The 21,115-nt window shown below is 50.7% G+C and overlaps 1 protein-coding gene across 12 annotated transcripts in view; it reads right to left on the bottom strand.

Moving 5' to 3' along the window:
* The window catches only part of IQSEC3 (IQ motif and Sec7 domain ArfGEF 3), a 92,067-nt gene that overhangs the window by 51,863 nt on the left and 19,089 nt on the right, over positions 1–21,115 (bottom strand). For 11 of the 12 annotated variants that reach the window (XM_024992702.2, XM_024992703.2, XM_024992705.2 and 8 more), the window contains exon 2: positions 8,328–8,411. In XM_024992702.2, the coding sequence (XP_024848470.1) occupies positions 8,328–8,411 (84 nt within the window). Of the gene's footprint in view, positions 1–8,327; positions 8,412–16,859; positions 17,018–21,115 lie in introns of those variants that run through there. The other variant, XM_024992704.2, reaches the window with a different exon arrangement.

The following is a 21,115-nucleotide window of genomic DNA, read 5'->3' as shown; positions in this document are numbered from 1 at the left end:
GCTATGGTTTTTCCAGTGGTCATGTATGGATGTGAGAGTTGGACTGTGAAGAAAGCTGAGCGCCAAAGAATTGATGCTTTTTGAACTGTGGGGTTGAGAGTCCCTTGGACTGCAAGGAGATCCAACCACTCCATCCTAAAGGAGATCAGTCCTGGGTGTTCTTTGGAAGGGATGATCCTAAAGCTGAAACTCCAGCACTTGGCCACCTCATGCAAAGAGTTGACTCATTGGAAAAGACTCTGATGCTGGGAGGGATTGGGGGCAGGAGGAGAAGGGGACAACAGAGGATGAGACGGCTGGATGGCATCACCGACTAGATGGACATGAGTTTGAGTGAATTCCTGGAGTTGGTGATGGACAGGGAGGCCTGGTGTGCTGCGATTCATGGGGTCGCAGAGTTGGACATGACTGAGCGACTGAACTGAACTGAACTGAACTGAGTGTGCTCTCAGTAGGTCTCCTTTAAAACCTCCCTTTGTATTTTCACAGTAAGTGAAATGAGGCTTCCCTGGTGACTCAGACGGTAAAGAATCTACCTGCAGTGGGGGACACCCGGGTTCGATCCCTGGATTGGGAAGACCTTCTGGAGAAGGGAATGGCTACCCACTCCTGGTGGGCTGCAATCCGTGGGGTTGCAGAGTGGGACACGACTGAGCGACTAACACTTTCACTTTCAATAAGTGAGATGGAGAGAGATATCCCACCGTCGGCTTGCTGAGGCTCCTCTGATATAAGTGCTCCCTCCACCTCCCAACCCCGACCCAGGGTCTCCTGTTTGGGTCACACCACCCTGATTTGTCCTGCTTTGTAAATGCTCCTGGTCCCTCCATATGGACGCCTCCTCCAGCCAAGGCAGCGCCTTACCTTCAGGTAGAATCACTCTAGGGGAGGAGCCTTGGGGACTAGAGTGTTCATACCGCCCCCTCCCACCCCCTGTGATAGCTGAGGACACTGAGGCCTGGAGAAGGGGGAGGTCAGCACCAGCACCGGCAGGCGGCCTGCGTCCAGAGGACAGGCACTTTGGTCTCCATCTCCCATCTGCAGACAGTAAAACCTGCACCCTGTGTGTCCACCACCTTGACGTCCACAGACCCCTTTCTCTGTCCTCCCCCACCCTTCTCTCGGTTCCAGACCGAAAAACATCGTCCTTCACAGACAGCTGGCTTCCCTGTTTTTTAAAAATATAGATACATTTACTTATTTGGCTGTTCTGGGTCTTAGTTGCGGCATGTGGGATCTAGTCCCCTGACCAGGGATTGAACTTGGGCCCCCTGCTTTGGGAGTACAGAGTCTTAGCAGATGGACCACCAGGGAAGTCCCTTGCTTTGTTTCTTAATCACCGCAAATGTAATCTCTAAAAATCTCCTTTCTTAAGGCCTCTCAAAGGCAGTAAATTCTTTAAGAATGCCTGATCTGATGCACTTCCTCTCGCTACATAGATTAAGATCGTTTCCTCGTTCGGAGTCCAATGAAATGGATTTGAAACCCTTTTTGTTATCCATCAGAAATACTTACTGGAATGATAAGTCATTTTCATGGTCACGTTATGGGTTAAAAGATACATGAATAGGTAAAGATGACCTTTCAGAGGAGAAAACAAACTAACCCAGGAAGTAGTGAAGTTAGAGAAATCTCTAGGCCTTCCCTTCCTGGGAGTGAAAGGAGAACCTCTATAATATTCAAACAAGCTGTTTTCAGCAAACGGAGCAAAAATTTGTTTCTTCTTCTAAAATTGGACAAAAGCTGGTCCTCGTGGTAGCTTGCATTTTGTTGTTCTGAAAGTATTATCTTAGTCATGTTTATTTCTTTCCTTTTTTTTTTTCGGCTATGCCATATGGCTTGTGGGATCTCAGTTCCTCGACACAGGGATTAAACCCCGGGCGAGGAGCCTGGTAGGCTGCAGCCCCTGGGGTCGCAAAGAGTCGGACACGACTGAGCGACTTCCCTTTTACTTTTCACTTTCATGCATTGGAGAAGGAAATGGCAACCCACTCCAGTGTTCTTGCCTGGAGACTCCCAGGGACGGGGGAGCCTGGTGGGCTGCCGTCTAGGGGGTCACACAGAGTCGGACATGACTGAAGCGACTTAGCAGCAGCAGCATGGTGTAAAAGTTCAGAACCCTAACCATCAGGGAACTCCCAAACACGGAATTCCCATGTTCTTTTCCTTAAATAATAAAGCTTAGAGCTTTTATCCTCTAAAAGTATTCCCTTGGACGTTTCTCTCTTCAGCCTGATTGCACGAACCTCCGGCTCAAGGGTCAGGGGAAGCGGGGGGCAGGGAAGGGCCCCACCTTCTCACTCCCTGGACCATAGGCCAGGCTCTCTCGGGGGGACAAAGTTTGGGGGAACCACACTTCACTTCCTGCACCAACGAATCCCTTCCTTCCTTTGTCCCCTGACGCCAGTGGTAGAAGCCACAACGGACGTGGTTCAAATCCCAACTGTGCCATCGACCGGTCCGGGGACCGTCATTCATCATCTCTGAGCCTCGTGTATAAGTAACATGGAACAACAATATTTTATAAGCTTTCCATGAGAATTAAATCATACCTGTATCTATTGCACACAGCAGGCTCTCAGCACAGGACAGCTAGCATTCTCCTTCCCTCTTGTGGGTGGGGAACACAAAACAGAGTCACAGAGGGAGCAGGGGTTCTCTAATCAGCTCCGACATCCAGCAGCCTGTCTGGAGGTGGCCCAGCCTGGCCTGGCTCCCAGGGAAGCAGCCCCGGGGCTGAGCATCCGTCATGACTCCCCAGGTCACAGGAGAGACCATCTTAGAGGACAGCTAGGCCTGAGCTTAAGCACACGGGAGATTGCTCCAGACACAAGTCCCATGTCCCACAGAGCAGAATGCGGACACCAGCACAGGACAGAACTTTCCTGATGCCCACTGGAGTTAGGGGGACCGCCCCTACCCAGCGAACCGCCCCCCCACACAGCATCTGCTCCATCTCTTGTGCCCCCAGGTTCCAGCAGGGAAGACTCAGGGGCACGGAGCGCACAGAGGGGTAAAATGACAGGGGGTCTGGGGGTGGAAGACCACCGTCTCTGGCTCTGGGACCAAATTCTCTGCCCTCTCCATTGAGGCCACCCTCGGGGATGGAGTAGGCCAAGATGGGCTCTCCTGTGACAAGCTGGGGACCCTCAGAAAACAGGAGCCCAAATAAGGATGAGCAGCCGCTCCCCAGTCCCGCTGCTCTACACCACCCGCAGTTTGCTACACCCACAGTGGATGGTGGTCTTCGACCCCCAGGACTCCCACCCAGGCTCCGCTCCAGGACAGCACATCGCAGGGGGCAGTCTTCACAGCCCTGGCTCAGGGGCCGGACCCCAACCCCTGCAAAGGCCTCTGGAACCGAATCTCTGGACTCTGAGGAGAACATCAGACAATTTCCCCTTGGCCTTGCCGCTGCCCACTGCCCCCCTGGCCTAAAGATGCGGAGACCCTGGAGCTTGGAGGATGGGTGGGCTGGGCGCGCATCCTTCCACCCCTACCCCTGCCCCGCCCCACCCATACAGTGACAGAAGCTGAGGCCTCTCTGTGCTTCTCTGGGGAAGAGCAGGCAATTCTGAAGTCCCAGAATGGGGAGGGGTGGGGGGAAGTGTTCCCGGCAGCCTGGGCACCTGATGTGATGGGTGGAGCAGGCACAGGACTCGGGGCCCCTGAGCCCACCTGTTTGAAGACTAAACTGTATCGACTGAGAATTCAATCACTCCGTAATCGCTGAGTAAACTCTGGCTGGTCCACTGATCAGGCCTCTGGCCACTGTGGCGGATGCTGACGTGGGGTTCCCCCTGCAACACCACTGCTGGCCAGTGTCCCCTCCTCAGGGGTCCCCAGCAGGGCCCCCAGCCTGGCTGATTGGCAGGGAGGAGGGGGACAGGGAGGGACTGGCTGGTGGGGAGTGGGGGCAGGCTCCCTTGTGGCCACAGTGCCCTGAGCAGAAAAGGTAGACTACAGAATCGTTTTTTCTTTTGTGGGGGGAGATATAAATTCCAGCCTAGAAACCCTGGCAGGTTGCATGCTAATACATTAACAGCAGTTAATTCTATACGACCGGGTTCCATTTTTATTTTCTTCTTTATATTTCTGCATTTTCCACATTTCCAAAAACTAGCAACTATAACTTATAATCAGAGAAAATAGATGTTATTCAGGGTCGAATGCAGTGGTTGGAAGGATCCCTCCCATGCTCCTGAAGAAAACCCCGGTGGCAGTTCCATGCAATGCAGCCGCCTGCGGGAGCTCAGCCTGGGCTGACCTTCCAGCCCCAGAACCGGTGGGCAGGGGTCCCTCTGCTGAGACCCCGAACTTCTCTCCACCCCAAGCCGTCATCTGCAGGTGGCCACAGGGAATGGAGACAAAATACCAGGGCTGCTTAGTGCTGGGGCCTGGCACATTAGGTAACATTAAGTGCCTCTCCCATCCCTGTTGGAGAACCGACGCCCAGAGTGCCCCGGCCCCTCCCCTCCCCCAGGGCCGGGGGTGGTTCTGCTTCCTGCCCAGGGACCCCCTCCTGAGCGCCCCCCACCTCCTGTCATCACTCTAACAGATGTCAGTCTTCCTCCTCTGGGGGGGCGCTCCGTGCCACCCACAGAGACAAATGGGCTGCTATTTCTCTCTCTCTAGATGCCGGAGGCTGCTTGTTCCCCAGGTTACTGAGCACCCCAAAGGGAGGGGAGCCTATGGGAAGAAGGGCAGGGCCCGCAATCACTGCCCCGTTCAGTCACCCAGAATAAAGCCCTGTCATTACTGGCAGTGGGGGGACGTGAGGAAGTGGGGCAGAGCCCAGCTCGCACTCCACTCGCTGCCCTGGAGGCTGATCGCCCTGCTTCCCACCTGGGAAGTGTGGGGTGCCTACTCGGGGCCGCGTGAACATGGGCACGGGGATGGGTGGTCCAGCCTCAGAGGCCTTGTGGCCCCCGTAACCACCCCAGGGCACCCCACCTCCGGCCTCCCAATCTTCCCACTTCTGTGAGCATCGCTCTCGGGCAGGCTCTGGGTCCCAAGAGAGAGGTTCCCTGACTCCAGCCCCAAAGCTTCCCCCCGGGGTAGCTGGATAAGGCTGAGCTCGCACCCCTGCACCCCCAGGACTAGGGCTTTGGGAGGGGGCAAGGGTCTCTCCTGGACCGAGGGTTTATCTCAGGCTCCAGCAGTTCTTTTCTGTACATCTGATCAAAGGAACTATGGACCATCGTCTGCCCCACCACCACCCCCGTCCCCAGGATGAGCCCATCGGCTCCAGAAAGGGACTCCTGCTCAGGACTACAGCTTGGGTAGGGATGGTTGGTGGGGGGATGGTTGGTGGTGGGGGAACAGCACCTCACACTCTGCTGACCTGGATCACTGCTGGCTTGGGCCATATTTGGAGGAGGGAGGTAAGGGGCCTCGTGGCCAACCCTGCACTCACGCACCGGAGACCCTGACCCTGAGCTGTGACTGATGGTGTGAAGTCTTCACTGGGCCTCCTGTAAGGACCATCCAGCTTCTCCCTGGAGACCCCAGAGGAGGCCCACCAGCTGAGGCCTTGCTGTTGTTCTGTTGTTGTTCAGTCGCTCAGTCAAGTCCGGTTCTTAGCAACCCCATGGACTGCAGCACACCAGGCTTCCCTGTCCTCCACTACCTCCCTGAGTTTGCTCAAGTTCGTGTCCGTTAAGTCAGTGATACCTTGCAACCATCTCATCCTCTGTCTCCCTCTTCTCTTTTTGCCCTCAATCTTTCCCAGCATCAGGTTCTTTTCCAATGAGTCGGCTCTTCACATTAGGCGGCCACATTATTGGAGCCTCGCTGAGCCGGTGAAAACCCAGACTGAGCGGTGGGGGCAGCCTGGCCTGTCTCAGAGCCCAAACTGGGGTCTCCTGAGGGTGGCTCAGGGGCCTTGTGACCTGTATCCTCACCTCAGCCCAGTCTCTGACCTCAGCACCTCCTTAGGGAAGCTCGAGGGTGATGGTCGGGTACCCGCTCTGGAGGCTAAAGGGGAGGGAAGGGCCGGGAAGGTCCCGGGCAGAGCTGGGAACAGGCGTGTTGGGTGTCTGATGGGAGGAAACTTATCTGGGCAGGGCTTCCCCAGGAAGCCAAGAACAGACAGACAGACGGACACACAGACTACTGAACATCCGGGGCTTCTCCTAGAGAAGCCGAGACACTGACATCAGACAGACTGACGGACAGACAAACAGAAACACGCTCCAGGAAACTACAGACCGGACAGACAGGACACCTGGAACAACTGGGAGCGGAAAGTGACAGAAGTTGACAGTCGGGACACACCTGGGGGCCCCTCCCCCGGCCCTGCGCAGGGGGCGGGCGGGGAGGAAGCAGCGGGCAGAGCTCACAGGCCCCGGGGGACTTAGAGAGCCTCCCACCTCCCTCCCAGGGATTCGAAGACAAGAGATTTCCTACCATCTTGGAAAAGAAGCCTGTCCCTCTGCCCCCTCCCGCCCCGCCTGCCCCCGTCTCCCACCCCCTCCCACCAGGAGTCAGGGCTCTGGGGTGAGGGTGGGGGTGGCTGGGAAGGGGCGAGGAAGACCCAAGAGATGACTTCTATCCTTGGGCACCTCCCAGGCGCCAGCGTCTTGGGGGCGCTGTGTCATCTATGCTCACTGGCGCCAGGGCTCGAGGGGCAGCAAGAGATGTGGACCGGACTGAGATGGACCGATGGGCAGCGGGGGCAGACCAGACAGCTCCTCTCTTCTCCTCCCCACCAAGGAGGACCACTCGGCCGTGTGTCTGAGCAGTGACCGCTCACGGGACAGGGCACGGCCTGCCCATCCTTCCTCTGGGTCACTAACTCTCTGCCCTCTTTCCCGTCCTCTCCCACTGTCTCATTCTCTCGTTTCTCATCTTCCTTCCAGTTTCCAGGAGGGTCATTTCCAATGTGGGGGCTCACATGCCCCCCTGGACAGGGAGCCCCTGGGGATCCAGGGGGCCGCTCTCTCCTGTGGTCATGGGAGCAGAGCTCAGCCCCCAGTCCTCTGGGCATCAGCACAGCACCTGGTCCTCCCCTTGCTCCCATCCCCAGTGCGGTCACCTCCGGGAACAACCGTGCCTCCTACAGCCCTGGAGGTGAGCACCCTAAGGTGGACACCTGATTTAACCCAACCTAACCCCCCGCCACTTCCATTCCCGCCCCCTCCCCGAGAGTCCTGCCTTTCCCAACCCCCCCGCCCCCGACTCCTTCCAAGGGAAAACAAGCAGGGAAGGTTTTCCATCGCCAAGCTCACCAGCTACCACCTCTGATGACTACCCATTATTTTCCTAGGAATAAAGGGGGAAGGATCATGGGGTCACTGAGGCTTAAACCCGGAAGTGGCCCTTAGTGCAGGTCTAGGCCTGGGTGCTCACAGCCCAGAACCTTCTGCTGCCCTCCCACACAGACCTAAAGCCCATCTAGGCTGCGAGCAGCCCAGAGGCTCAGAGAGATGGTACATCATGTTGTTCTCTACGTAGAACAGCCCTTCTTCATACAGATGGGGAAACTGGGGCCCAGGGGAGTTAAGGAACTTGCCCAAGTTCACTCCAACAAGAGGAGACAGCAGATGGGGTCAACTCCGCACCCGAGTCTGAGTGTCCTGACCCCCAGGGAAGTAAAGGACGAGCAAAGGAAAGAGAAAGGTGCAGAACTGAGGCAGAAATCTTGGGGGAAAGAGAAGAGGACAAAGTGTGAGCAGCACAGAGGGGGCGGCTCCAGGTGGAGATGGAGGGAGAGAGTACTGATGGGGCGAGGAGGAGAGCTGGAGGGCTGGGGGGAGGACGGGGGGAAGAGAGAGGCTGGGTGAATGACCCAGGACAGGTGAGGAGGAGAGCCTGGACAGGACCCTGACTTCTCAGCGCCTCCCTCCTTTCCCAGGTGGTAGGCCAACCCAGCGGAGGTGGACAAGCCTAAAAATCAAAGTTATCTTGGCTCCTTCGTGGAAGGAGAAAAATTATCAAGAAAAATGCAAGTCTTGAGTAAGAAAGGCAGTATGGGTCCTCTTATTAGGTGGGCACCTTTGGGTGCCAGACAACCCACCACTAAGACATGTAGATAGAATCAAGTTAATTTCCCCTGATGTTTAAACAGGTGTATTTTTATAGGCTGTTTAGTGGGGACGAGTATAGATCTGGGATTTGAACAGTAGGGTTATAATGATCTAAAAGTCAGCAATGGCTCATCTGGGGTCTGGAAGAAGGAAGGAGAGATGGAAACATGAGGAAGGAGGTAAAAACAAATAAAACGCGAGACTAGGGAGGAAGAAGCGGAGTGGGCCCCCGGTGTGTGCTCTGCCCAGGGCGGAGGACAGTGAGGTGGGGAGGGGAGGACGCGCAGCGGCTCTTCCCACCTGTGGGGGCCCAGGTCGGAGCATGCGGGCTTCTGCTCGGCGTCAGCGGCTGGACAGCAGAACTGGTGCAGCACGGTCTCATTCCTGAGGGCAGAGCAGAGGGAGAAGGTCAGTGCCCTCTGACCACAAGGCGCCTCTGCCCAGCATGCTGCCCCCCGGGGAACTCCGAGGTCCCAAATGCTGCCCGGGGAGGACGTGCGTCATTGCAGACACCACCTCCTGCTCGCAGCCCTCCCACCTCTTCTACCTCTGCACCCTGGTACCCGCAGCAGGCTCCTCCACGTGGATGTACCATCTATTCAGCCCTGACTTTTGTCACGATCACAGTTAGTCCTCCATAGCCCTGCCGCCCACTAAGGTCCGGCCAGCAAGGCAGAACTAGGTCTATTCATCCAAGATGCACAGAATTGCACTCAGGGAACATTTTTGGCTAATCATGTGCAAAGATGCAGAGCGCTCATAGAAGCTCAGATGGTAAAGAATCTACCTGCAATGTGGGAGGCCCGGGTTCGATCCCTGGGTCAGGAAGATCCCCTGGATGAGGAAATGGAAACCCACTCCAGTATCCTTGCCTGAAGAATCCCATGGACACAGGAGCCTGGTAGGCTACAGTCCATGGGGTCGCAAAGAGGCAGACACGACTGAGTGACTGAGCACACAGACGACGTCTTGATTTACTGAGGCTCAGTTTTTTGTGTGTGTTTCAGCACAGAGGGAATTCAGAAAAATTAAAAAAGGAGGCAGCGTGGCCTGAAAGAAGAGGAGAAGCTGGGATTCATCCGGAAGCGGACCCCATCTCTTATTTCAAAAGAGCTAGGAAGTGGAGAAGAGAGTGGCAATACTGCCAGGGGAAAGTCAGAGACCAGAGACGCCAGCTGGCCAGAGGGAGAGGAAGCACCAAACGCCAAGAGCTCATGAGGCCGTCGCCCGGCCAGGCCCTGAACCAGGGGAGGCTGCCCAACCACGACCTCCCACGTCTGTATTCAGACTCAGGACTCCACGGCTCGGCCATAAACACAGCTGAGTCACTGAGGGGACTGATGAGACATGTGGTCCTGTAGTGGGGGAAGCGGCAGAGGATGGACAGACGAGGGGACACCCAGCAGGAGAACCGAGAAAGAAATGCCAACAACTTTGAGAAACAAGAACAAGTTATAGGGACTTCCCTGGTGGTCCAGTGATTAAGAATCCGCCTGCCAGTGCAGGGAACACGGGTTCAATCCCTGGTCCGGGAAGATTCCACATGCCGTGGACCAACTAAGCCCGTGAACCACAACTACTGAGACTGTGTTCTAGAGCCTGCAAACCATCATTACTGGGCCCATGTGCCACAACTACAGAAGCCCGAGCGCCCTAGAGACCATGCCCTATGCTCCACACCAAGAGAAGTCGCCGCAATGAGAAGCCCGCGAACCGCAACTGGAGAGTAGCCTGCTCACTGCAACGAGAGAAAAGCCCGCAGAGCAACGGAGACCCAGTGAAGCCATAAATAAATAAATACATAGACGAGTTATAGGACTTTCACTGTGTGTTTTCAAGACTTAAAGCTGCTCAAATTAAGAGAATTTGGTGTTGGCATAAGGACAGACATACAGATTGTACCAAAAGCAGAGGCTAGAAATAGAGTCAAACATCAACTGATTCTTGGTACATTGATTTGTAGTAAAAGTACCAAGATAATTCAGTAAGGGATAATAACTTTTTTAACAGATGGTGCTGAAACAGTTGAATATGGAAAATGGACTTCAATCCATATCTTACACCATAGATATATGAATTAATACTAACTGGATCATAGACTTTAAGTAACAGATGTAATAATTTTATAAACAGACCTAATGATTTTATTTTTCCAGTAGTCATGTATGGATGTGAGAGTTGGAACATAAATAAAGCTGAGCACCTAAGAATTGATGCTTTTGAACTGGGGTGTTGGAGAAGACTCTTGAGAGTCCCTTCGACTGCAAGGAGATGCAACCAGTCTATCCTACAGGAGATCATTGGAAGGACTGATGCTGAAACTCCAATACTTTGACCACCTGATGCGAAGAACTGACTCATTGGAAAAGACCCTGATGCTGGGAAAGATTGAAGGTGGGAGGAGAAGGGGACGACAGAGGATGAGATGGTTGGATGGCATCACCGACTTGATGGACATGAGTTTGAATAAAGTCCGGGTGTTGGTGGTGAGGGACAGGGAGGCCTGTCGTGCTGCAGTCCTTGGGGTCACAAAGAGTGGGACACGACTGAGCGACTGAACTGAACTGAATGAATGTATAAATAAAATTATAAAACTTTTCAAAGAAAACATAGAAAAAAATCTGTGACTTAGAGGACACAGAGATCTCCTTGTAGGATACAAAAAGCACAAACCACGGAGGAAATAAGTTGATAAATTAGACTTCATTGAAATAAAAAGAAATTTTCTGTTTTGAAAGACACTGTTAAGAAAAGTGAATTCTTATGACTCAGTAATGAGGGGCTTCCCTGGTGGCTCTGTCGTAAAGAATCTGCCTATCAATGCAGGAGACAGGGGGTTGGTTCCTAGTCCGAGAAGATTCCGTATGCCTCGGGGCAACTAAGCCGGTGCACTGCAACAACTGAGCCTGTGCTCTAGAGCCCAGAAACTGCAACATGAGAAACCTACTCACTCCAACTGGAAAGTAGCCCCACTCATCACAACTGGAGAAAAGAAATTAAGACCCAGCATGGCCAGAAATAAATAAATTAATTAATTTTAAGAAATAAGACAAACAACTTTATAGAAAGTGTACTAAAGATTTGAATACATATTTCACCAAAGAAAATATACTGACATCACTAGTCATTGCTGCTGCTGCTGCTAAGTCGCTTCAGTCGTGTCCGACTCTGTGCGGCCCCATAGACGGCAGCCCACCAGGCTCCCCCGTCCCTGGGATTCTCCAGGCAAGAACACTGGAGTGGGTTGCCATTTCCTTCTCCAATGCATGAAAGTGAAAAGTGAAAGTGAAGTCGCTCAGTCGTGTCCGACTCTTCGCAACCCCATGGACTGCAGCCCACCAGGCCCCTCTGTCCATGGGATTTGCCAGGCAAGAGTACTGGACTGGGGTGCCACTGCCTTCTCCTCACTAGTCATTAGGGAGATGCAAATGAAAATCAAAATGAGACACCACTGCATGCCCACGAGAAGGACTAAGTTCAAAAGTCTGACAACACCAAGTGTTGAGAAGAGTGTGGCGCACCCGGAACTCTCACACTTCTGGTGGAAATGTAAAACGGCACAACTCTTGGGAAAGGACCCTGGCTGTTTCTTATAAAGTTAAAACACACACTATTTGCTCCTGTAACTGCATACCTAGGGCTTCCCTGGTGGCTCAGACAGTAAAGAACCTTCCTGCAATTGCAGGAGACCCCGGTTTGATCCCTGGGTCAGGAATATCCCCTAGAGAAGGGAATGGGTACCCACTCCAGTATTCTTGTCTGGAAAACTCCATGGACAGAGGAGCCTGGTGGGTTACAGAGTGAAGAGTCGCAAAGGGGTTGGACACAACTGAATGACTAACACTAATTGCATGCTTAGGTATTTACCCCAGATAAATAAAAATACATATTGACATGAAACTGTTCACAGCTGCAAATGTTCCCAGAAGTAAGAAGCTGTCAACTCTACACATACACTGTCAGTTGATCTTGGACAAGGTTGCCAAGAAGGCACAACGGGAAGAGATCATCTCTTCAACAAATGGTATTGGGAAAGTTTAACACCCTCATGCAGAATAATGAATTTGGACCCATATCTTATACTGTGCACAAAATCAGCTCAAAATGGATGAGAGACTTAAGCATAAGACCTAGGGGGAAAGCTTTATGACATTGGTCTTGGCAATGACTTCATGGATATGACACCAAAACCACAGTCAACAAAAGTAAAAATAGGCAAGTGGAACTACATTAAACCAAAAAACTCCCGCACTGCAAAAAAAAAAAAAAAAAAAATCAAGAGTGAAAAGGCAACCTACAGAACAGGAGAAAATAGTTGCAAACCATATGTCTGATAAGCAGTTAATTTCCAAAATACAGAAAGAACTCCTACAACTCAATAGCAACAAAACCTAGTAACTCAATTAAAAGTGGGCTAAAAACTTGAACAAGCATTTTTCCAGAGAAGACATACAAATGGCCCACAGGTATATCAACAGATGCTCGAGGTAACTATCAGGAAAATGCAAATCAAAATCACAAGCGGCTATTACCTCACACGTGGTAGGATATTTATTCTTAAAAAAAAATAACGACAAAGACTACAAACATTGGGGAAAATGTGGAGAAATTAAAACCCTTGTACACAGTTGGTAGGAATGAAAAAAATGGTGCTATGAAAAACAGTATGGAGGTTTCTCAAAAAATTAAAAATAGAACTACTGCATGATCCAGAAATCTCCCTTCTGGGTATTTATCCAAAAGAATTGAAACCAGGATCTCAAAGAGATATTAGCACTCCAATATTCAGTGCAGCCCTGGAGGAGGAAACGGCAACCCACTCCAGGATTCTTGCTTGGAGAGTTCCATAGACAGAGAGGTCTGGCGGGCTACAGTCCATGGGGTTGCAAAGAGTCAGACAGGACTGAGTACAGCACATCATTCAGTGTAGCGCTATTCACGAAAGCCAGGATTCACAAACAACCTAAAAGATGGATGAACAAATAAAGACAATGCTTTCTATACGAGTGGAATCCATTCAGCCTTTAAAAAGAATGAAATTCTGGGAATGCCCTGGTGATCCGTTGGTTAGGACTCCACACTCTCACTGCCCAGGATTCAGGTTCAGTCTCTGGTTGGGAAACTAAGAGCCCACAGATGGTGTGCTATGGCTGAAAGAAAACAAATACATAAAAATGGGAACAAAAAAAAAGAAGAAAATTCTGCCGTATCTGACAACATGGATGAACCTTAAAGACATGCTAAGCAAAATAAGCCAGTCACAGAAAGACAAATACTGCATGATCCCACTTACATGAATGAGGATCCTAAAATAGTCAAGCTCACAGAATTAGAGACTAGAATAGTGGTTGCCAGGGATGGGGGAGGGGAGGGGACAGAAGGGAAATTGCTCATCAACAGACATAAAGTTTTAGTCGTGCAAGATGAATTTTTCCTAGAGGCCTGCCGCACAGCATTGCGCCAGTAGCTGCAATGTATACCCAGGAATCTGTTAAGCGAGTGGATCTTGCATTGTGTGTTTGTACCACAATCAAATAAAATACGTAAAAAGGTTAAATATCCATGTAAGTGTTTGGGTTCAAATATTCATTTCTCGAGTTGTGTGACTAACAGGAGGGTTTCCAGGGACTTCCCTGGCACTCTGTTTGTTAACTCTTAGAGAACCCAATGCAGAGGGCAGAGGTTTGATCCCTGGTCGGGGAACTAACATCCCACATGCCATGCAACCGAATAAAATAAAAAAATGATTTCTGCTTTGTGAGCCTCTGTGCCCTGGTCAGAGGAGTGGGAGTGGGATGGAGTTGGCCCAGAGTTAATTCAAGGAGCGTAAACACATGTGCACACCAAGCCTTAGTAAGTTGAGTAAATGATGTACCCTGCACACATATGGACCATGTGTTCTACATGTATGTAGAGGCAGTATTTTTAGAAAAAAAGGGAGAGAGATTTGTGTTAAAGAAAAGAAAACCCTGCAACCCTAAGTGTCCATGAACTGGTAAATGGATAAGCAGATTGTAGCATATCTATACAAAGGAATACTATTCAGCAGTAAAAAGGAATAAGCTTTCTCATATAGGCAACAAGTGGATGAATTTCAAAAGAGCCTTACAGTAAGTGAAGGACAGCAGACACAAAAGTCCACACACTGCATGATTCCATGCGAGTGAGGTTCTAGAAAAGGCAAATCCGTAGTGACAGGAAGCAGACCAGTTTCAGTGACACGGAAGCGGGGAGATTCAAGCTGAAGGGAACAAGAGGTCATGGGGTGGTGGAGATGTTCTGTCACTTGAGAAGTAGCTACATAGTAGTAGACATTTGTCAAAAATCACAACCTACACGTTTAAATATGGGAGGATTTTATTTTATGTAACTGTATCTTAATATGGCTGATTTTTTTAAGACCAAAATATTTTCTTCCCCTTCTCACTTCTTGATACTTCATCAAGGATCTTGAGAATAATTTCTAAGTTCCCTCCTCCCATTGCCCCCGGGTCACCTAATTATTAACCACCCCCCTGCCCTCACGCAGCAGGAAAAAACACCAACTTTTTCATTCTCTTCAACTGTTAGATTGGATTTTCAGAGACCAGATGGCTTGCAACTGAGCCAAAGGAGGCCAGGGGGCCAGAAAGCAGGACAATGAGAAAGTTGGGGGTGGGGGTGGTTGAGCTGGGAAAATACTGGCCGGGGGCCTGCAGCGGGGGTGGGAGGGATGTTCCAAGAAGTGCAGCACCAACAGCGCAGGACCTGGTGATGGAGACCCAGGCCCCTTTCCACATGCTGGCCTATAAACCAGGCTCACCTTGTAAACCTGTCAGATCACTGTAAACCAGGCTCTTATCCCTGCCCTGTGCATCTTACTGACTTGTGGGGAAGACTTAAATGCAAAACTGCACTGGAAGAAATCTAATAAACCCAGCACAGACACACAGACATGACTGTGCGGTGCTAAGACGCTCAGTCCTGTCAACCCTTTGTGACCCCATGGACTGTAGCTCACCAGGCTCCTCTGTCCATGGGATTCTCCAGGCAAGAACACTGGAATGGTTTGCTGTGCCCTCCTCCAGGGGATCTTCCTGACCTAAGGATTGAACCTGTGTCTCTTACGTCTCCTGCTTGGCAGGCAGGTTCTTTACCACTCGAGCCACCTTGGAAGTCTATTACTGCTATTGGTCTGGGAAACTGAGGGACTCAGCGGCCCCAGCTCGTGGCCAGCAGAGACTGCCAGGTGCCTTCCCTACTTCCTCCTCCCAGCCCCCGCCCCTCCCGCAGGCCAAGGGCAAGAAGGAAAGGGTGGACTTCCTTTGCTCCTCAATGCAGTCTGCCAACTGTACCTCCTCCTCAGAAACCTTTGGAAAGGTCTTAATAATAAGGCAAGTGATGACAGATGTCCCAGCAGCCAGGGGCAGAAAGATACAGAAATGTCACCCTGGTCTAGGAGGCCTGCAGCTCCATGTTCCACCCCAAGTCAGGCCAGGGCTGCAAGATCAGGTGGGCCTCCCTCTCTCCAGCCTCTGTTTCCCTCTCACTCTCTGCCCAGTCTCCTTTGGAGGAGCTTTAAAGGTCATCTAGTCCAGCGGTTCCCAACCTTTGTGGCACTAGGGACCAGATTCGTGGAAGACAATTTTTCCATGGACTGGGGTGGGGGGATGGTTTCGGGATGGTTCAAGGGCATTACATTCATTGTGCCCTTTTCTGTTCTTATTACATCAGCTCCATTCAGATCATCAGGCATTAGATCCTGGTGGGTGAGGAACCTCGATCTCATCCGTGTCCCCCCCGCTGCCAAGGAATAGGGGTTACAGAGCCTGGGGGAAGAGCTACCCTGGTCTCCCTCTCAGAGAGGATTCCCCTGAAAACAGGCTGCTGGCTCTTAGATGTTCATGTGAAGAAGTCCGGTCCTGCAGAAACCCTGTGTTTCTCTCCTGGGTTCTGAGGAGACTCAGGGCCCTATCGGCCGCCCCTAGGGCCACCCTGGAGTCAGAAGGCAAGTGGAGAAGGCTGGGCATGGAACTTACACTCCAACCGGAGCTCTGATCTGGTCTAATTACATGTTAGGATGCCATCAGATTTGATGTGGAGGGTAGGGGGAAAAGTTTCCTTGTTTTAAAAAACAACTGGGAAACTCTTCTTCTAACTGGACGCTCTCTTCATGAGGTGATTAAGCCTGTTCCACCTCTCCAGTCTCCATGGTGTTGGAGAGGAGCTTTGGTGGCTCACCCCAACACTCCTGGTCTCACTGCCTGGAGGAAGCCTCCTTGTATAATTCTGCCTAACTCTCCGGTACCCGCCTTATCTTGGTCTCCTCATCTACAAATGGGGTTAATGATAGAACTTCTCTACAGCATTGTTCTGAGGGTGAGATGAGTTAAAACACACGCACTTACAATAGAAATTGGCGCACAATAGATGCTTGCCTGGTGGCTCAGATGGTAAAGACTTTGCCTGCAGTTCAGGAAACCTGAGTTCGATCCCTGGGTTAAGAAGATCCCTTAGAGAAGGGAATGGCAACCCACTCCAGTATTCTTGCCTGGAGAATCCTATGGACAGAAGAGCCTGGTGGGTTACAGTAGATGGGGTCACAAAGAATCGGACACAAATGAGCAACTAACACTTTCATATTCAGCTGCTTAATAACTGTCAGCTATTATTAAAGACCCTGCTTCTGCCACTCTTCCATCTCAGGGAGGGTGATCCCTTCTCTCCAAGCCCCCTCGTAAGGCTTTCTCCTCCTCGATGGTCTTCAACGCTGTCCCATTTCACAGGCTACACCCTCCCCTCTCCTCTACACCCCCCCAGAAAGAGCTGTCTGCTACAGGCGCTTCCTCTCACCTTGATCTCCTGGAACTCACTGGAATGTAGCTCCTCCCTGGAGCCCTAACAGAGCTTTCCCCAGGGAGCCCCCAGCGAGCTTCATTGACTTGACTCTTCCACAGATTCATCGGCCAAACCCTCCTTCTTGAAACACCCTGACCCTGGCTTCCTGGGAAGTGGTCTGCTGGGTTGTTTCCACGGTGATGGGAGGAACCCATCCCCGTGGGGGGAGAAGTCCATGGAAAAAGAAGAAGCTGACGTCTAACAACACCAACTGGCCTGGCCAGCGCTTGTGACCATCCTGAAAGTGAGCCTTTGGGGTCAGGCTTCATTCTTGAATAAGCTGCTCTATTTCCCAAACGAACAGCAAACACCACGTCTTGTGTCTCCACACCCCCATCTCTTGCTGGCCACCCATTACTGTTCAGTGTTTGCTGGCCTGGGGGTCTGCCTAGGTCTAGTGCATTCTTTTGTTTCCTTTTCAATTATGCAACACAGTGCTATCAATTCTGTTTTATACTCACTCCTCAGACTTTATTCATCTCACAGGTGAAGTTTGTACACCCCATTTCTAGCTTCTCCCTATTTCCTCCACCACACACTCAGCCCCTGGCAACCAGTTTTCTCCATTCTGTTTCTATGAATTTGACTTTTTTTTTTCTTTTTAAGATTCCACATGTAAGTAATATCATGCAGTATTTGTCTTTCTTTAGACAAATACTTTAGGATCACATCCTCAAGGTCTATCCATGGTGTCACAAAGGCAAGATTTCCTTCTCTCATGGCTGGATGACAATATTCCATTATATATGTGTGTGTGTATATACATATATATGTACATATGTGGATCCATCTTCCTGACCCATTCACCCATTGATGGACATGTAGATTGTTTCCATATCTAGGCTATTATAAATAATGCTGCAATAAATGGGAATGTAGCTATCTCTTCCAGATCCTGTTTTCATTTCCTTTGGATCAATACCTGGAAGTGGAATTACTGGATCATATGGTAGCTGTATTTTTAATTTTTTTGAAGAACCATACTGTCTTCCATAGCGACTGCATGAATTTACATTCCCACAACAGCGCACAAGGGCTCCCTTTTCTCCACACCCTCTCCGGCATTTGTTATTTCTTGTCCTTTTGATTACAACCCACGTAATAACAGGGGTGATATGGTGTCTCATGGTGGTTTTTATTTTATCTTTTTAATTTATTTTGGGCTGCACTGGGTCTCCGTTGCTTCACACAGGCTTTCTCTAGTTGTCTCAAACGAGGGTACTCCATGGTTGCGGTATGTGGGCTTCTTACTGTGATGTCTTCTCTTCTTGCAGAGCATAGGCTCTGGGAGCGAGGGCTTTAGCAGTTGTATTTCCCAAGTCCCAGAGCACAGGCTCAGTGGTTGTGGTGCATAGGCCTAGCGTTTCCTTGGCTTTTCCTCCCACCTAGATCCCTTGGTGGGATCTTCCCGGATCGGGAATTCAACCCCATGCCTCCTGCTTTGGCAGGTGGAGTCTTTATCACTGAGCCACCTGGCAAGTCCCCTCTGCCCATTTTTTAACGGGTTTGTTTTTTGCTACTTAGTTGTATGAGTTCTTTATACATTTTGAATATTCACCGCTTATCACAGCATGATTTGGAAATATTTCCCCCCGTTCGGTATGCTGCCTTTTCGTTCTGTTGATGGTTTCCGTGCTGTGAGAAAGCGTTTCAGTCTGATGCCGTCACACTTGCTTGTTTCTGCTTTTGTTGCCAGTGTGTTCCTGTCACATTCGGTACCAGCACCTTGCTGGGCACCCAGGTTGCTGTCTCTTCCCTTCATTCCAGCCCCTTGCAGCTTATACAGCATCTTGTCACACACCTTTTCATCTTTGGGTTAGATCCAGTTGTTCCCCTTGGCAGGTAAGGAACAGAGAGGTGACCTGGGTTTCCTGAGGTTGCACAGCTGGTAACAGTGGGGTGGGGAACCAGCACTGTGCCGAGTTCCTCTCATCCTAGGCGAGCGCCCCATGGAGCAGCCAGGGAGCCACAGATGCCCTAGGGAGGAATTCCATCAGGACCCCTTCTCCGACTGCAGGAGGCAGCTCGGTTCCTGGAGACGCTACGAGCTGCAGATTTGGGAGGAGCTTCATTCAGTCCTTGCCTCCTCGCTGGCGAGGCTATGGATACCCCAAACCTACGCACACACAATCCTGCACACGTGTCATGGATGCACATGCACTCACTCTTGGCTGTGTAGACACACATATGCACACACATAGTTTCACGTGCAACCCTGCGTGTGCAGATGGGCACACACAGGACTGAGACCAAGGATGTTTCATCCCTTACATGAACCCTGCTGACCACGTGGCCATGAAAGGCTATGATATCCAGTGCATGCTAAGTCACTTCAGTTGTGTCTGACTCTTCTGCAACCCACTGTAGCTCACCAGGCTCCTCTGTCAATGGGATTCTCCAGGCAAGAATACTGGAGTGGGTTGCCATTCCTTCTCCAGGAGATCTTCCCGACCCAGGGATCAAACCCAGGTCTCCTGCATTACAGGTGGATTCTTTATTGTCTGAACTGCCTGGGAAGCCCACAATGTCCCATGGGGACCTTGCAAATCATCCATCCGTGACTGCACGTGACACTCTGCCCATCCTAAAGCCCAGTCCTCAGGGCACAACATAGATGAGTGGGCCAAAGGCCAAGTTCAGCAGCATGAGAGTGTGTCACATGGGGGGCACGTGGGACCACCGGCCTTTTTGACCATGAACCCTGGACAAAGTTCCTGATCAGACCTTGACTCAAGAAGCACTTCCCCACCGCAGGAAAGTCCCCTATACTCCTCTGGAGTAGGGATAGCTACATCAGGGAGCACGAGGCTAGAGCTTGCGTGTGAATCCTGAAGACATCACTGTTGCTGTGTGACCTTGGTGGGTCAACTTAACCTCTCTGGGCCACAGTCACCACATCTGTGAAATGGGGATAATCATACCTTCCCATTAGGACTGTATAGATAAAATGAGATTTAAAGACATACAAAAATGCTGAGTGCATAGTAGAAATTAGTATGTGGATGTTGAAAGGTTGAATGAATGAGATGAATGGAGATCAGATGGTTGTGGGTTGCATTGCAGGGCTCTCACTGCAAGCTGCTCTCCTTCTTGTGCCCCTTTAGCCCCCTGAGTATTTCCTGTCTGAGTGGAGACTTTGCTCCCTGCTCAAATTCCCCCAGCGTCCACCCTACACACCCCTTTGGAGGGGCCCTGCAGCCGCACACCTGTCTCTGTCTCTCTCCACCTTGCCCTTCTATTCCCTGAACACATGTGTTTCTTCCAGCCCCAGGGCCTTTGCACAGAATCTTTTCCCCTCAGGTCTTCCTGTGGTTCCATTCCTCACTTTATTTAAACTCTGGTCAATGTCACCTCCTACATGAGGTTTTGCCTATGAACTGCCCTCCTCCCATCTCTCCCTGATTTTTCCTCACAGTCAGAATGAGTTTGTATATACATGAGTTACTTTTCTTGTTGAACATCTGTCTTCTCCTCTCAAATGTGAGTTCCCTGGTGGCTGAGTCTTTGTCTGACCTGTTCACTGTGAGTCCCCTACACCTACAGCAGAGCCAGACATGCAGTAGATGTTCAGTAACTACTTGTTAAATGGATGGACAGCTAGAACTCTGCTCTTGAGGAGCCCAAATAAAACTTCCATCCCTAAACAACAATAATATGCTCAGTTCCCCTCTTTTCGCATTCCCTCTCCTGCACAGCCCAGTTCATTAGTTCAATATATTTTAATTTTTTCCCAGCCCCCCAGCTAGCTGATTCAGCTGATCTATTCTAACGGCTTTTTTTTTTTTTTTTTAATTTGGCTGCATTGGGTCTTAGTTGCAGCATGCAGGATCTTCGTTGTCTTTTGTGGGATCGAACCTGCATCCTCTGAATTACAAGGCAGATTCTTAACCACTAGACCACCAAGGAAGTCCCTCTAATAGTTCTTGGGCAGGGAGCTGCATGGGAATCCTGAAAACTTCCTTTAAAGTAGACTTGGCCATCTTTGCATGAAATGTTCCTTTGGTATCCCTAACTTTCTTGGAGAGATATCTAGTCATTCCCATTTTATTGTTTTCCTCTATTCTTTGCACTGGTCACTGAGGAAGGCTTTCTTATCTCTCCTTGCTTTTCTTTGGAACTCTACATTCAATGGGTATATCTTTGCTGCTTTGCCTTTAGATTCTTTTCTTTTCTCAGCTATTTGTAAGGCCTCCTCAAACACCATTTTGCCT

The sequence above is a fragment of the Bos taurus genome, chromosome 5 (genome assembly GCF_002263795.3).
Source record: "Bos taurus isolate L1 Dominette 01449 registration number 42190680 breed Hereford chromosome 5, ARS-UCD2.0, whole genome shotgun sequence".
Classification (NCBI taxonomy): Eukaryota; Metazoa; Chordata; class Mammalia; order Artiodactyla; family Bovidae; genus Bos; species Bos taurus.
This window is presented reverse-complemented; position numbering and strand designations above follow the sequence as displayed.